Below are 16,141 nucleotides of genomic sequence, written 5' to 3'. Positions count from 1 at the left end.
AGCTTTGTAGGTGAGGAGTAGGGTTTTGTATTGGATACGGTAGTGTACTGGGAGCCAGTGAAGTTGAATGAGGACAGGGGTGATGTGGTCAGATGATTTGGTGCGGGTGATGATCCGGGCGGCTGAGTTCTGAATGATCTGCAGTCTGTTGATGAGTTTGGTGGGGAGTCCGGTGAGGAGGGCGTTGCAGTAGTCTATGCGTGATGTGACAAATGAGTGAACTAGGATTTCAGTGCTGGATTGGGTCAGTGATGGGCGGAGTCTGGCGATGTTGCGGAGGTGGAAGAATGCAGTCCGGGTGATGTTGTGAATATGGGGTGCGAATGAGAGGGTGTTGTCCAGGATGACGCCGACATCCTGCGTCATAGTAGACATCTAGGCTAGAATACATATTTGGAAACCTATCTGTATGTGTACCAAGTGCACTGAACTTGAACAGGTGTATTGACGTGCGTCCACATTTGATATTGTAGGGTAGGTACTACAACCACACAAAAAAATGTGTGCTCAAAGGGAGGAGTAAAGTCTCTCATGGGTTTAAACAAGTGCACTGAAGTCAGGGGTATTCCTGATGTGGTTAAGTGTTCCTCAGTGAGAGTGGATCTGTATCTGGACTTGTTATCATCAATGAGAAAGTTTGATGAAACTTGTTAAGCAGTCATTTTAATATAAATGTTTTACTAATAAATCAATACAATTTATTATAAAAACAATGATAATATGCCAGGCCCGCCGCTCCCTATACGCAGAGGGGGGGGGGGGGCACCAAAAATTAAGGTTTGTAAAAAGAAAAAAGATTAATTTATTGAATTAAAAATATATATAAATTAGTTATGAAGTGGCCCACCGTTGTTTTCTCTTAATTGTATAACCTATCAATCAATTTTGGCAATTTAGATGTTTTTACCTAAAGAGCCTCCCCCCCCCCTAACGTCCTCAAACATGTTTTTATGAAATGTCCATTATACGCTGAACATAATGAACACAACAGTGATAACTATTTGCGGAGATGACTCAGCTTACTCATATTTAAAAAAAAAATACTAATGGAGTTAACACAGAAACCAGATAGCTGGATGAGGCTCATTGTATATTTACAATAAATATACGATATTGTAGCGGCGACCAAGAAGCACACGGAGTCAGGATTTAACTCAACTGTAGCTCTGCGTCCCATACCCCGCACGACTGCAGGCCACCTTATTCCACACAAACGCATGAGAAAACAGCACAACCAATGAACAAATTTGACAGTCAGTGATGGTGGCGACAACGTTAAACACACATGTTAGCATTGAACAACACACAACCATTTAACACCACGAACCCATTAACCCCACTTAGTAACAAACAAAGACTTCAAAAACCCATTTCATCAACTGAAAACACAGGAAAACAGGATCCCCTACGCGACCCCGGAGGAGTCGCCACAATATGATTACAAAACGATAGAGGGCAGCAAAGCACTAGCGATGCTTAGCCTTCACAAGATTAACGATGAAGAAGAAGAAGCCATTTTGGGCTGGCGAATTGACGCCGCGGTGTAAACAACACACACACAGGTTTATGTGTCGCCTTGTCTTCCTCTAACGTGACTCTGGTTGGACATTACAGAATGCTTTCCGACATTGCTTCTATGCGACCAAAACCTCATCGTCAGCCGACATTTGAACTGGCTGATGTGTAGCCTTAGGTTGGGGTTGTTCCAGTAATTCAGCAAGTGTTTCCTTGTTTCTGGTTCCAGTAACTCAGACGTGTTTCACAAACGGGGAGGATATGTTGGGGAATTTCCGCGAGCGCCTTCACACGGTGCAGCAGGATTTAACGTCCGGGTAAGAAACTCATTCACTCCCATGTCTTCGCCTTCCGTCAACAACTCATTTGATTAAAGGAAGTCTGCAAAAGATGTTTAAACATACACGGTATGTCACCTTAGGAACAGCCCGATTTATGATCCGTCACGTCATGTATGTTGATAGTACGCCGTGCTTCTGGGTCATTAATAGTGTATTTTGCTATAATATGACCTGAGTAAACCCTACAGCTTATTTAACTGCTCTCAGGTGATGCTGGTCACATGCTGGATTCAGCACATGACTGTCTTGGGTTCCTGGGCTCTGCATGAAAAACGTTCAAAGTGATAAAACGTTACAAAAAAAATCAGAATCTTATCAGGACACATGATAAATCACTTAATCTTGTATTGTGAGCAGTAAATTACATACTCGTTTATCAGATCCAAGATAATTGTTTTTGCTCTGTATTTTCTTTAATTATTCTGAAGAAGATTTAGTCCTTTATTTATAATTGAACCACTCGCCTGTTTGAAACATTAAGGCAGTGTGTGATGGAAGGTGAAATAATCAACGTTGTCTTCACCATCACTTTTTAAGAATCAAGACTTTGGGCGACAGGTCGAAAGACGTCAAGAGAAGACCCAGGTATGCCCGTTATATGTATGTATGTATGTATGTATGTATGTATGTATGTATGTATGTATGTATGTATGTATGTATGTATGTATGTATGTATGTATGTATGTATGTATGTATGTATGTATGTATGTATGTATGTATGTATGTATGTATGTATGTATGCATGCATGCATGCATGCATGCATGCATGCATGCAGATGTTTAGATAGATGCAGATGTTTAGATAGATCTATAGATATATGTGCTCCTTTTGAGCGTTGTCATCGGCCAACAGAATATCTCAAATATGCCGTGATTAGCAGACAATATTTCACCCAGTCTTCTCTTATTTCTGTGTAAATACTTTATTTCTTTGTAAATGTCCTTAGATTCCAGGAGTTCCCTCCTCAGTTCATTGCTGGATTAGAGCTGCTGAACAGGTAATTGTTGAAGGACACTTTCACTTACTGTTGGATTGGATTTTTGAGAGAATATGGTGTCTCTTCAAATTTGCGTTACTGTGCTCTAAAATAAATGGCGAACAAGACTTGAGGATGCAAAGCAGGCTTTGGACTATGAACAGAGAGAGTAACTAATGTATGTGTATTGTTGTATCATCATTTGGCGGTTAATGAGGCAGCTATTACGGCCTTCTAGTTTTATTATATTTTATAGGTTCCCAATCTGCTGAGTGTTGGGATGTACCCCATTTGGCTTTCAGAGCAGCATAGATATGTCTGGTAATTGATAGGAAGAAATTTGTGATTTGGATTGAAGTTATTAGTCACAGTATCTATTCAAAACGACAGTCTTGCCAACCATTGTTTCATCAAAGAACATCTTGCTTTCAAATTAAACTGCAGCTTAAATATTATTACGTAATGAATGTGTGTCTTTGTGTAGGTATGAGGAGAACTGGGCAATCCTCCATAGAAGAACCAAGGACTGTGCTCAGAATGCAGAGGTTTGGGTTATTACTCTCTCTTATGGTCTCCTATGGTTGTGTAAAGATGTTCACGGGTGTATACATTGTAAGCATACATTTTAAAGAACGGGTCATTTTCAAAACTAGATCTGGGTCCAAATTGGCCTGAGCCTTATTGTAATGTTATCCATCAGGTTGGTTGTTGTTTAAGCAATCCCAAGCTGGTTTCAAGTTCTGCTGAATTTTGCACCAATTTTTTGTTTCCCACATAATAATGTTATAATGTTGACCCTAAACAGACGAATGTGTGCTCTTAGTTTCCCCTTTTATTGGTTTATTGAAAGAAATCCTTGTGATCTCCTTTTTGAAGTGCATGCATTTCCCAGGATGCACATAAAGCCGTTAATACTACTGTGGTGGAGGTCAATTGGGGTAATGATCAGTATGCACTATGCACCTCTCCCTGTCTCCCAGGCTCTGGATGGGGATGTGGTTATGCTGTCAGCTCACTGGGAGAGGAGGAGAACAGCAATGTCACAGATGCAGGAGCAGATCCAGGGTCTACCAGGCTTCGTTGACCAATTGGAGACGGCTTCAGGAAGGATAGGTAAGCTAAAGAAAGGCAGCCTGTTATTCATCACCTGCCCTTTGCAGGTGAGGCAATATTTTTTTTTCAATTTGAGGAATCAGAAAGAATGGACAAGCCCGTTTTCAAACACCTCAGTGAGTTTCTCAGAGTTTTGAAGTATTCAAAAGTGTGAGATATGAGGCCAATATTGAATAATTATCATGAAATATTAATATCTGTTACGTCCCCCGCTAGGGAAAGGGGTGGCAACATAAAACCAGATGTCTTTGGTTAACTTAAAGTTGTTTATTTAACCCGGATCTGGGGGTAATCAATTAAACACAAACAGAGGAGGCAAAACTACAAAAGGAAAAGGGCCATTGGGTGCTGTCCATATCAAAGAAATGAATATAACCAAAGAAAAGTTCCCAAAATACACGAGAGGAGCAGCACCCCTGCGCCTAGTGTTTAACAAAGGTGTAACTGCGTGTCGGTTTTCGATAACTTCTAACAAACTTACCCTGGCCCAGTTCCCGGGTAGCTAACGAGAGCCTCAATCAAGTAACAAACAAGCATTCGAAGACCTAAATGGCAAGTTGCAAATCCGAGACAAGCTGCCGCGACTGTTGAGCTCGCCCGTATTTTGTCTTCCTGGATCCTCGGCTTTCCGATGCAGCAACCAATCACGTCCGGGGAAAGGCACATAAAAATGAACATAATGGTAAACAAATCACATGCGGGGACAAACGCATGGTCATTTGCATGGCCATTGACAAACGGAGGATTTTACCAATGAGGGCGGGGCGTCGGTCCGCCACCGTAAGAATATCGAATATATGTTGTAGCTCAAATCTTCCTAAAGATGGCCATTTGTTACTTTTCTTCTGTCTACAGCACATTTAGAAGCAGACTTTGAAGAAATGGAGAGCAGGCTTGCCTACCTTGACACCCTGTGCTCTCAATGTGACCAGCAGAGATTTAAACAACATCACATTAACCAGCTGGAGAAATATAAGAAAAAGAAAAGGTACTGTCTTAATAAATAATTGATGTGAAAAGAGCAGTTCAATTAAGTTTTAAATTAAGTACAAAACATAATCTATAACAACTTCTGCCATGTGTTTGTTTTTCAACAGAAAAGAGCTGGAGGCCCTGAAAGGTGAGATGTCAATCATGAGTATTGCCACCTGCATACAAATGTGTACACATTTCTTTCTATTATTTATAATGGCTTATGGGTTAAAGCTTGAACCGAGCAGCAACATTTTGAACCGGCATGAGAGAAGTCTGGCAGCGTTGTGTCCGAAACCAAACCGATGGGATCGAACCGACGGGACTTTAACATTAAAATCGTTGAAAGGGGATCCCTGCCCTGGGATCAAATAACTAATAAATAGGATATGAAACCGCTTGGAGTAATCGGAGTGTCACTGCTTTTAGCTGTCCCGTTCTCCCGCTCGAACCATAAGGCCCAGTGTAAACTAGGATGAAGGCCGTTGATAGCGACCGCGTCAAACGGTTTCCCATGTCCTTCCAGAGGAGCTGGACTCGGACCACGCCCGGAAGGTGGCCGAGCTGGAGCAGGCGGCGCAGCTCAAGCTGAAGGAGCAGCAGAGGATCCACGAGGAGGCGTTCAAACACGACATGCAGCGCTACCTGTCGACGGGGTACCTGCAGCTCCAGGGTGAGGTTCAGACCCGAGCGCTCGCCCGGGGAAAAAAGGAATCGCAATGCTCAAGTCACAGACTAGGCAACCGAGCCCATCGAGGTCGTGGTATTGTTGACACATTCTGCGCTTTTTGCATCCTTTTGCACAGAGGAGGTCAGCGGCGGCCAGGTTTGTGCTCTGGATCAGCTGCTGGTGACGGACACCTCGGACCTGGAGGCCCTCGACGACTTCCTCAACTCCAGCGCCAACGAGGCCCACAGCAGCACGTCCTCCCTGACTTCTGGTTAGCCCGCCCTCTTGTTGGTTCTAATGTCCGTGTTAGGGGGTTTCCCTGTTTTTTTTGTCCTGTGTGTGTTTCATGCTTCACAAGATGCTTTCCCTGCGTACCGTGAAGCATGGAGCAGGGTAGGCACGTCCCTCCCGGATGCCCTCCCGGATGACTTGAATTCACTCAAAGCAAAGACTTAAGAACCTTTTTATGAGGATGTAATGTATTTAAGGAACTCAATGTTGCCGTAAAGGCTATAGATAGGGCAAAATGTACACACCAATGCGTTTCTAAATGATTGTATTGATTATTTTCAGTATTGTGTGATAGATAATTACACTACCCAGAAACCATGGTGGTCCTCCAGGCTCCTGCTAGCTCAGTAGCTTCTGGTCTATGGAAGGTCATAGCGGCTAACTCCCTGCGCTAGCTCAGTAGCTTCTGGTCTATGGAAGGTCATAGCGGCTAACTCCCTGCGCTAGCTCAGTAGCTTCTGGTCTATGGAAGGTCGTAGCGGCTCCTGCTAGCTCAGTAGCTTCTGGTCTATGGAAGGTCGTAGCGGCATACTTGAATTAAATGTATACTGGGGGGCTCAAGTTAAAAATATAATAATTATATAAGAGAAGAGGAGGATCATTTTGTATCATATTTATCGTGATATATTTAGCCTTTTCTGGTTGTTTTGCATCGATTTTCCAACGATAAATAAGGTGAATATTTTCTCCTTTCTGTCCTGACCTGTGAACATCGATGTAGTGGGGTCAGGCGCTCTAACTCGTCTTCCCTGGTTCTTATCAGGACCAGACGTTGATTCCTGGTCTTCAGAGTCTCTGAGGGCCTCCACCGGCCACGCCCATCCTGCCGACGAGCCGGATGAGGAGTCCAGGCTCAGCGAGGAGTTGGCCAGCGAGGGCAGCAGCGTCCCTCCGGTCCAATCGGACGAGGAGGACATCCCTCTGGTCCAATCAGACGAGGAGGACATTCAGGCAGACACATTGTTGGCCGTTCTGCCAGAGGATGGTTTGCCAAGGAGCTCTGATGAAAGTGACTCTGGTGGTGATCCAACCACCGGGTAGGGTACTGGAGACCCAAGCAACTTAAAGGTTTCTCCGTGTGTGGGTCTGCTGCCCGCTACAGACTGGGATCCCTCAAAGAGGCAAATCATGCTAGGCTGAAGGTACACTGAATTGAAAGCCTCTAAAGAAAACGCTTGCATCCTTAAGTGCAGTATAAACGAGAAAACACTGTTAACAAGCATTAACGTTTGTAGTTATTCTGCTTAGATGTGGCCATTTTGCAAGCATTTCAACATTTTGTCACTGAACGCCATATCAGTTGATTTCTGGTCTTGGAAATCCAAGCTAAATATTTTACGTACCACCTGCTATTGCTCTCTATCCAGAGCATGGAGGATATGGAGCTCTGCTTATCTGAGATGTATGGCTGTTTTATTATTAAATAACTATTCAATAACCCCTGATGCTGTGTGTGTGTGTGTGTTTGAGAGAGGTTCAGAAAATAAACTGCCGATAATATTTACGTTTATGTTGTAACCAGCTTGTGCTTGCCTAGTGCCAGCAGAAAATAGCTTTTTCTATTACCATAGCAAAACATATGGTCAGTTATCGACTCTCGGGATAAGCAAATGATAATTACGTAATCCACATGTGTATAAAATGTCTTCCCATATGTATGCTGTAGCACCATTAAAAGCACATGACCAAAACGCTTTGCTTATCTACATTCCATTGCATAGGAGTATTGCTAGGTAAGGCCAACCAGTGTTCAAGGTTGGTGTTATTTGCACAATGCATTTTGATCGAAGTCATGAGTCTTTTATAAAAAATGACGTACATTTACCTTTCCTAACCTTTACTTTACTCCCAACATCCACAATAGCCTGGCTAGATTAGATGTTTATGACCTGTTCAATAAATGCAAATAACATTAACCAAACCAAACTGCTTGTGGTAGTGATAAACATCAATAAACAATAGGGGAAAAAGTATTTCATTTCAAAGAAATTACCTTTATTTAATTACTTTGACTACTCGCCTACACCTCATTTAGATAAAAAGTATTGCAGCAAAGTACAACAAAAGACATTTGCTTTTCTTGCTCATACTAGATCACTTTTAAAACGGATTGTGAACGATGTGTTAATTTCAGACAGAGCTATCACTCAATTTCAATCATTTATTCACGGTGAGACATTTCTTTTTGAAAAAAATGTTTTATATTTTAATCAAAGTACACATTTCTACTCTGTAATGTAAACACGGTTTGTGTGTCAATGTTGAGGCTTGAGATTTTTTCCTTTAGAAGGTATATTGTAAATTCCAATGACTAAAAGGTAAACATAACTAAACAGGCCAACTTGTACAAAGGACAATCAATGATGATGTACATATGGAGTCGAAAGTGGTTTGATTAGTATGATTCCTGTTGTTTAAATATGTTGCCCTAAAGGCAATTAACCAATGCATCACTTTTGAGTCAATAGTCAGTCTATCACTAATAATTCTAACATAACTCTCCCTTTCCTCACTAGAATGCAGTTGCTTACAGGAATTCAATTGAATTGACCTGTAATAGCTGAGCTTGTTATATCGAATGTTCAAGTAGAATGTATGAAAGATCAAGTTAAAAGATTTCCGTAGAATGTTTTTTTGTATTAAATATTTTGTTTCAAATACTTATCTACATCCTTTGTATTTGACTCATGTGCCTTTCCCTTTCACATTTATTTTAATGTAAAAAATAATAAAAAGCTTGAGTCCAAACAGTGTGTTACGTCAGATCAAGTTATGCCCAAAGAAATTGTTCTTTACACGTCAAATTGGTCTCAAATTGACTGGTCACCAGAAGAATACAGATAGTAGCTGCCATTGAACAAGAAAAAGTAGGATTGAGAACTGGCAAAACCAGTTTACATGCAATTCCATATTATCATTAAATCAGTGTTCACTATATTACCCCCAAAGGTACTAGGCAAAGGTGACATTGCCATGTCGTATAAAGCCTCATCCCACAAGGGATGCATGGCAACACTACGGCTTCAGGTTCCTAGGGCTCGTTCTGGTCTTAGCGACAGAGGTAGAAGGCTTTATTGGCCCTTTGGAAGTGGTGTTAGGATTCCTGCCGTTTGGAGCAGTGCCCTTTGACAAGTTCTTACTGAGAGCATTGAATGACTCCTTAGAGGTCCCCCGGCTGGTATTGTCGAGGGGACAGTTGGCTGCACTTGTGAATTTGTTTGTGCTGTTGTGAGTTGGCTTAGCACCCCTGGCAGAACAGTTTGTTCTTTCACCTGAATCTACACTGGTATACGTTAACGATGTATTTTCCGCATTGGCCTTGGCCACTGCCGCTCTGGTGACAGTCCTTGTAGGTGGTGCTGGTTTGGACGGGACTGAAGCTACATCGCTGTTGTCCTCTTCTGCGGAGCTATCGACGTGGCCTTGACACAACACACCCTCACTGGCGTCGCCGCAGCTCCTGTGATCTGCCTCGCACATCATTTTCCTGCTCCTCAATCTGTCCAGACTAGCGCAGCCCGGGGTCTGTTGTTCGCCCTCAACAAGACGACCGCTGACTTCCCGTCCATCTCTTCCTAACGGGTGTTGACAGATGTCCTTCCCGTCCTCACCGTCCTTACCAATCTCCTCAGTGTCCCTGTCCACCCCGCTCTTACCTACGGTCCCCTGCGTCGACACCGAGTCTCCCACCGCCACGTCCTCCGCACGCCTGACGCTGTCCTCCGCTGCTTCACGGGCTCCGACACCGCGGTCGAGCCTCGTCTCCCTTTTGGGAGCCTTGGGGTCAAACCCCAGCCTCTCTCGGAGGACCTCGGTGCCGCGTTGTATGCCATGCAACGTCATCTTGGAGCCTTTGTGTTGCTGTATCTGGCCATTCCTCAGGTTGTTGCAGTTGTTGCTTGGCATTGCAAATAGAGCGTTTAAAAGATTAAGACCGGTATCTGGTGGAAGGCCTCTCATTCTCCTGGACAGTCTCACGACCCCAGAATGCTCACTGACGCGTTTGTTCGGGTGCCTCATAGCTGAGCTATTAGCTGCTGGATTTGCATATAGCATTCTGTTCGGGCCTGGTGTTTTGACTGGGGTCCTGGCAGAGTTCTCCCTTGAAGATTGGGAACATGCAAGGTTCCTGAGTTGGCAATGATGAACAGAGGCAATTCTGTGGTTGCAAGTGCCATGCTGGTTCTGAGGCATTCTGTGATTTGTGTATGTTTTTAGGTTTCTACGGGTAATGTGGTGTTTAATGCTAACATGGGGCCTTCTGGGCAAACTAGCTTTGCTCTCCCTAGAATAGGGTCTGGAACGTCTGCTGCTATTGGTCGATTTAGACTTGATTGGCGGTGCTTGTAGTACATAGGAAGTGTGTTGATCAGAGAGCCCAGTCACCATGGCAACCTATGACAGGAAGAGCAAAAATAAAGCACTTCAATTTCTTTGTGCTCAGGTTAAGTGAAAACTGTTCCATGTTGGTCCAATGGAGCAATCTCAGCTTTCTCACCTTTCTTAGGACTTGTGGTTAAAAATACATTTCATTACGCCGGCGTGGGTCCCAGTAAACATACGTGAGAACTTTAGTACCTAGTTTCTACCACACATTTGTTCCTGCATCATGGTGCGTGAGAAAATAATATTTCGGACAGCGTTGCGTTTTGTGCTATTCTGCGATTTTGCATCTTTTACAGCTTTTGGTGTGTGAACGTACAGTTAGAGGCAACCACGTTTTCTTTGTTAAAACGCCAAATTCAGATGGCCTCTCTACTTTGACTACGTAAGACCGGCCAGGTATAATCTTGTCCTGACGTACGGTTGTAATGTTGCAGTACCCCTCACCTGCAGAGAGAGCTGGCGAGGTCGCAGGACACGAACCGGCTCTCTCTTCCTCCTCCCCTCGACTCTCCCCCCTGCCCTCTTCTCTCTTCCACCGTTCCCCGTCGGCTTCCCTTCTCCTTTCCCCTCCCTCATCTTCCTTTCCCTTAGGCTCAGTTTCCTCGGAGCGAAGGAGGAGGCGGCGGCGGTGGCGGCGGCGGCGGCGGCGTTGGAACACAGTCCGTATCTCCGCTTGCCGGCGGCCTCCGTGTCTCCGGCCCCCCGGAGGAGGAGGGCCGCCACCCCCAGCCTCCTCAGCGGCCTGGGGGCCATGCCGTGGCGGGCTGCGGATGGATAGGGAGGGAGGAACAGACTCAAGTTAGAAGGAGAGGTTTGAGGGTCGTCTTGAGTCACATCAAGCTGCAGATCTGGAACTGAAGTGAACTCGCGATCGACTCGGCTAAGGGTGGCATTCCCTGTTACCGGTACCATATACCTTAATCTAATACCATGGTTTTCCTTTACACTTTACAGCCTTAGCAACACACGTCTGCTGCCCTAACTACGAAGTTTAATTGAAAATATTATACAAAATCCAACTTCATTCGCTCTCTGTGTTTAGATCAGGCTTCAGGGAAACAGTCTTACAGCTTGCATGAAATTATAAATATAAATAAATAAATGGTCTCCCTGAACCCCACTACCTTAACTCACACATTTTCTGCGGGAAACCCTTAATATCATTATCTCTAGCATGATGCATAATCATTATAGTTTCAAAACAGGCACAATTATTTTTATTTCAGTGAATCTCTCTTATCAGAATAGAGAGAGATTCCAAAATGGTAAAAGGGCTACGTTACTATTGTTGACATTTCTGGCAAGAGTGAGATTTGTGCTCACTTCAGACAGCAAGTTACCTTTTCTCCTGAAGGCTGTAGTCCTGCCTTTCTCCGTCGGCCGCCCTAGACTGTTAGGAAGACATGAAGTGACAGCGGATTCCTTTTTCCGGCAACTACCTAAGACGGCCATGCTGTTCGGCAATGCCACAGAACCTGTGGAGAAAGAGAAATACAACGCTAGAATCAAAGGTTAGTACTTAACTGTGTAGCAACTGCAGTAGTTGCCATCATTGCTGTAACACGGGGAATTGGTTAGCCTAGCGATTGTAAATGTAAATGTAAAGGTATGGGAGTTTAAATGGCATCGGCCTTTTCTCATGCAAAGTGTTTATTCAGATTAAGGCTGTAAATTACGTTTATTTCCATAGTAATTGTTTGTCTCAGTTGCTTGACTCAAGATGGAAATGCATATTTATGCAAACGGGTACATAAAATCAACATAACAACAATCAGTCTATCTATAAAGTGGATCCAAAAGTTTTATTTTGTGTTGACTATAACTTGTAACTTATTAATAACTGTGTGTGTGTGTGTGTGTGTGTGTGTGTGTGTGTGTGTGTGTGTGTGTGTGTGTGTGTGTGTGTGTGTGTGTGTCTGTGTGTGTGCACACCTCTCAAACAAAGAAAAGAAAGAAAGTCTTCTGTTTTGGGACGGCGTCTCGTCAGGCAGCTGGAGGTGGAAGAGCTGTGGTTATGTGTGGAGGAAGACGACACTAAAGGTCCTGGAGAACTGGGAGGAGAATGTGCAAACTTTCTCTGAGCCTGAAGCTTCGGCCTGCAGAAACACACACACACACACACACCCGCGCGTGCACACATGCACGCACACACACATACATATACACACACACATACACACCGGACACATGCGCCCATTCTAGTAGGACACCTTAGTGTAATGTGTATAAGACCACATGAGTTCAGGTGGCAAATGTGAAGAATGGAATGGATATCAAATTGTACGTTTGAAGATAGGTTGAAAGTGTTGTAGTTGGACAGGGTCCTTTCAAGAGCACTTGAGGAGCATCACAGGTTTGCACAGGTCAGTACAGAGTTTAACAAGGTGTTTTATGTTCTTCAATCCGACTCAAAGGATTTATCTCTACGGCAAGGAGGATTCCTATAACCTCGACACCTATTCAGGAAGCTTCCCTACGTACCTACTCAGGAAGCTTCCCTACGTACCTACTCAGGAAGCTTCCCTACGTACCTACTCAGGAAGCTTCCCTACGTACCTACTCAGGAAGCTTCCCTACGTACCTACTCAGGAAGCTTCCCTACGTACCTACTCAGGAAGCTTCCCTACGTACCTACTCAGGAAGCTTCCTTGTTAGATACTTCGTCTTAAAAGTGCTTCAAAGTGAGACAGCCTAACCAGGTAGCAGCACATCAACAAAAAAAGCTGGTCGTTGGTCTATTGACTATGGGCAGTGATGTAAAAGTCACTCTGCTAGCTATTTTTTTTATTAGCTATGCTAAAATGTGTAAAGTGAGGGAAACAAGACAACGGTAAAAGAAACGTTACATTGACAAATTCATTTATTATCTTACACAGTCTTATGGGCCATCCTACTGCGACTTAGGAATAGAGACCGATGCTTCCTTGAAATGTAGGTACCTGGTTATGCTAGCTACTGAATCGGCCACTGCGCGGTGGTCATACACCGCCACGTTACATACATCTGCCACTTGTTTCTGAGGCCTTCTCGAAATAGAGACACAGCGGCACCATAGACGTATGTGCACATCTGTAGAACAAAAGCAAAAAATGTTTCGGAGCAGCTCACCTCTGGTTGGCCGGGTCATCTCTACCATGACCCATGTTGCCGTGACGATGCTGATGATAGGCCTGCAGGGTCAGTCCCTGTCTCTCATTAGTGGATAGCAGAGCTGGACCCTGTCTGGGAGCACCTTGTATGGAGAGAAAAAGTATGTCATGAATAATGTACTAAATTTGAATGGCACGTCAATGATTTTTAAGTTCAATAGCTCATTGCTAAATTCATGACCAATGCATTAATGAATGATCTAATCTGACTCTAAACCTATTTGTAGTTGATAACAGCTGATATAGTCGTGTAATACAGATAGAGTTTAATCATCATACATGTTCTCCAATCGGTAAAACATTTAATACTACATATACATCAAAACAATATGACTATACACAGCGAAATCCAACATGACTCTCTGTGATTGGTGGTGTTTACCATTGAGGCGGGCGGTAGGTGTGTGGGACCTCAGAATCCTGGTGGGGACCGTCGGCGTGGATGTGCTTTGCGCGACACGACTGTCGTTCAGCCCTTCCTCACATTTCGGGCGGCTGTCCTGCAGGGTCGGCGGAGCCGTGCGCTGCGGCTCGGACGTGTCCAAGAACGCGAGAAGGCTCTGTGCTCTGTGTGAGCGGAGTGTTCTGGGCTGAGCGACGGCACCGCCCGCTAGCGAGCGGCTGTTCTGTGGCGCGCCTGTCGCTCGTCTTCGACGCGCGTCCTTGGCTGCTGGCAGGACCTCGACGAGCATCTGTCCGGTTTGAAGCCCGTGGCGTTTGCCTCGGGGCGAACAGGTGTCCGGGGCGATCTGTGGCAGTGCTAGCTCCTCCTCGGGGTTTTCCAGCGCGTGCGTTGGCCAGCGACCCTGCTTTGGTTTTGGCCCATCTTGGGAGACAGGTGTCTTGTTTTTTGTGCGTGCGTGCGATCTTGGCTTCGGCCGCGGTGTCCTCTGCTGATCCTGTGCCGCGGACCCGGGCCTCGGTCGGTGGTGTGGCCCCTGGGTGCTTGGGCGCCTGGCGTCCCTGAACTCCTTCAGGGACAGGAAGAGAACCTTCTGGACCATGCGCTCCTCGCACCAAGGCATCCCGTCGCTGACGTCCTGCGAGCGCGCACACACACACACACACACACACACACACGCACACACACACACACACACACACCATATTCCGTTAAGTTAACCACTAAACTTGATATTGTATGACACTGGCTAAAACATAGTTAGGTTTTACTTTTAGGGATTTTACCGAGGATTGTACTCACATATCTCTTCCGAATGATTTTGCGTTTTGGCCTGTCTGTGTTCATCCTGCAGAGGGAGTGGCAACTTTCCCTCTATGCCAGGCCTCCACCACCTGTTCTCTGTCCACTGGACCCCAGTCCTGACTACAACAGCTCTGCTCCACAAAACAAAAGGGGAGGAATATGAAGAATTAAATAGGTACCTAAAGGAGCCCTATTGTTGAGGCTTGTCTATCTATCAATCTGTCTGACTGTCTGTCTGTCTGTCTGTAACATAGTCCTAATCGAGATCTACAAAATATTATAACAGTGCAAATGTTGATGGGGAAAACATCACGTTGCAGCGTTACAGCGAACAATGCAGCCGACTTCAGCTATGGAAATACGTATAGGCCGTCAACGGTCTACTTGTTAATCAAACAAAACGTTTGTTCATGCACAATAACCAAGGCAGGGCTATGGCGAATTGGTGAGGTACTTGAACGCCTATTTGTGCCTAGTGTATTATTTTCCCTTTCAGCGTTCATGTCACTGCATAGTCTACAACTCCCAGGCTATCACCATCGTGCCGTCGCCAGCATCACTGTCACCGTATCTACCAGGCTGTAGCGTTACACAATATGAATAGAAAGCCATCTCCGATTTAAAAAAATCTATTAATATCGGGCTGGACTCCCCTTTAAACACTCCCCTTTAAAATGGCACAAAATGTTTCGGACGAACTGTCGCTGTTCAGCGTCGGACCGCTGGCCCACATTGAAGGTACTGTAGCTAACGCAAAAAAGCTGATTATATTGAGGTACATACCTAGTGCGGGTCGATACAGTGTCACGTCATGATACAACCACATGCAGTACTGGTACTGGCTGTACGGGGTCTTTCATCGGTGTCTACTGCCACGCTGGTGGAACTGCTACATGGGCGCACTGGCCTACACTATCCCTGCAGGCGGAAGGATTCGTTCGGACCCGCTATGAAGGCCGACTGAGCGGTCACCGGACCGCACCACAACGACTCGCTTGATTCACACGACAGTCCAAAAGTGCCTCGGAGCTGGCCGCATGGCTTCCTCAGCCAACCTGCTAGTGGTTCCCTTCCCTGCAGTATCCCATGGTAGTTCGTGCTCGAGCGTGGCTGTTCAACTGAGCGTGTGTTTGTGAGCGTGTCTGAGTGTGCGTGTGTTTGCGTGTGCGCGCCTGTGGTTGTCGGCGTGCGGGTGGGTAGTGGCGATGAGGGGAGGCTGACTAGATGAAGGCATGAATTGGTAAATTAGTTGGCCAGGGTTAACATTCTCTAAGGCTATCGGCAGAAATCAAGAATGTATTGGCCGTATTTAGATGGCATATCATTTTTCAGGAGTAGGCTTATGAAATCCTATAAATAGATTATTATCACCTGCAAATTAAACATTATTCCCTGCAACTGTCACTAACTTCAAACAGATACTCTTTAGTCTACTCTAATCTTAATGAATTGAACAATTTACCTCGAAAACATCTAATTAATTATTTAAACTCCTACTTTACCTATCCCATGTTTATTTT

The 16,141-nt window shown here is 44.9% G+C and overlaps 2 protein-coding genes across 4 annotated transcripts; one reads left to right on the top strand and one right to left on the bottom strand.

Annotated features, from left to right (window-relative positions):
- Positions 1-1,494: 1,494 nt before the first annotated feature.
- Positions 1,495-8,621, top strand: LOC130391794 (dysbindin-A-like). Of its 2 annotated transcripts, none has more exons than XM_056602063.1 (10): positions 1,495-1,832; positions 2,394-2,441; positions 2,804-2,854; positions 3,318-3,378; positions 3,814-3,946; positions 4,802-4,934; positions 5,044-5,066; positions 5,445-5,591; positions 5,725-5,859; positions 6,643-8,618. In XM_056602063.1, the coding sequence occupies exons 1-10, from the start codon at positions 1,777-1,779 to the stop codon at positions 6,918-6,920; spliced, it is 1,065 nt and encodes a 354-aa protein (XP_056458038.1). In that variant the 5' UTR covers positions 1,495-1,776; the 3' UTR covers positions 6,921-8,618. The 2 variants fall into 2 exon arrangements, with proteins under 2 accessions (XP_056458038.1, XP_056458039.1); XM_056602064.1 differs by lacking the exon at positions 1,495-1,832 and adding an exon at positions 1,846-1,922 and having other exon boundaries at positions 6,643-8,621.
- On the bottom strand, positions 7,245-15,814 carry LOC130391792 (uncharacterized). 2 transcript variants are annotated; one of them, XM_056602061.1, is made up of 8 exons: positions 15,405-15,814; positions 14,619-14,752; positions 13,797-14,454; positions 13,374-13,497; positions 12,198-12,361; positions 11,606-11,740; positions 10,710-11,029; positions 7,245-10,274 (listed from the first exon to the last, which is right to left on the bottom strand). In XM_056602061.1, exons 2-8 carry the CDS (start codon positions 14,661-14,663, stop codon positions 8,895-8,897), a joined length of 2,826 nt encoding a protein of 941 aa, XP_056458036.1. In that variant the 5' UTR covers positions 14,664-14,752; positions 15,405-15,814; the 3' UTR covers positions 7,245-8,894. The 2 variants fall into 2 exon arrangements, with proteins under 2 accessions (XP_056458036.1, XP_056458037.1); XM_056602062.1 differs by having other exon boundaries at positions 12,198-12,256; positions 15,405-15,803.
- Between the last annotated feature and the right edge of the window lie 327 nt (positions 15,815-16,141).

The sequence above is a fragment of the Gadus chalcogrammus genome, chromosome 11, assembly GCF_026213295.1.
Source record: "Gadus chalcogrammus isolate NIFS_2021 chromosome 11, NIFS_Gcha_1.0, whole genome shotgun sequence".
NCBI classification, from domain to species: Eukaryota; Metazoa; Chordata; class Actinopteri; order Gadiformes; family Gadidae; genus Gadus; species Gadus chalcogrammus.
The sequence above is the reverse complement of the archived record's forward strand: the minus strand, read 5'-3'. Positions and strand labels throughout refer to the sequence as shown.

Excerpts from the sequence above, each read along its gene's own strand:
- LOC130391792 (XM_056602061.1), bottom strand. The coding sequence starts at position 14,663 with ATGAACACAGACAGGCCAAAACGCAAAATCATTCGGAAGAGATAT. Across the intron at positions 14,455-14,618 it reads AAATCATTCGGAAGAGATAT|GACGTCAGCGACGGGATGCC; the intron begins GTGAGTACAATC and ends GCGCGCTCGCAG. Across the intron at positions 12,362-13,373 it reads GATGACCCGGCCAACCAGAG|GCCGAAGCTTCAGGCTCAGA; the intron begins GTGAGCTGCTCC and ends GTGTTTCTGCAG.
- LOC130391794 (XM_056602063.1), top strand. The coding sequence starts at position 1,777 with ATGTTGGGGAATTTCCGCGAGCGCCTTCACACGGTGCAGCAGGATTTA. Across the intron at positions 1,833-2,393 it reads CAGCAGGATTTAACGTCCGG|AATCAAGACTTTGGGCGACA; the intron begins GTAAGAAACTCA and ends TCACTTTTTAAG. Across the intron at positions 3,379-3,813 it reads ACTGTGCTCAGAATGCAGAG|GCTCTGGATGGGGATGTGGT; the intron begins GTTTGGGTTATT and ends CCTGTCTCCCAG.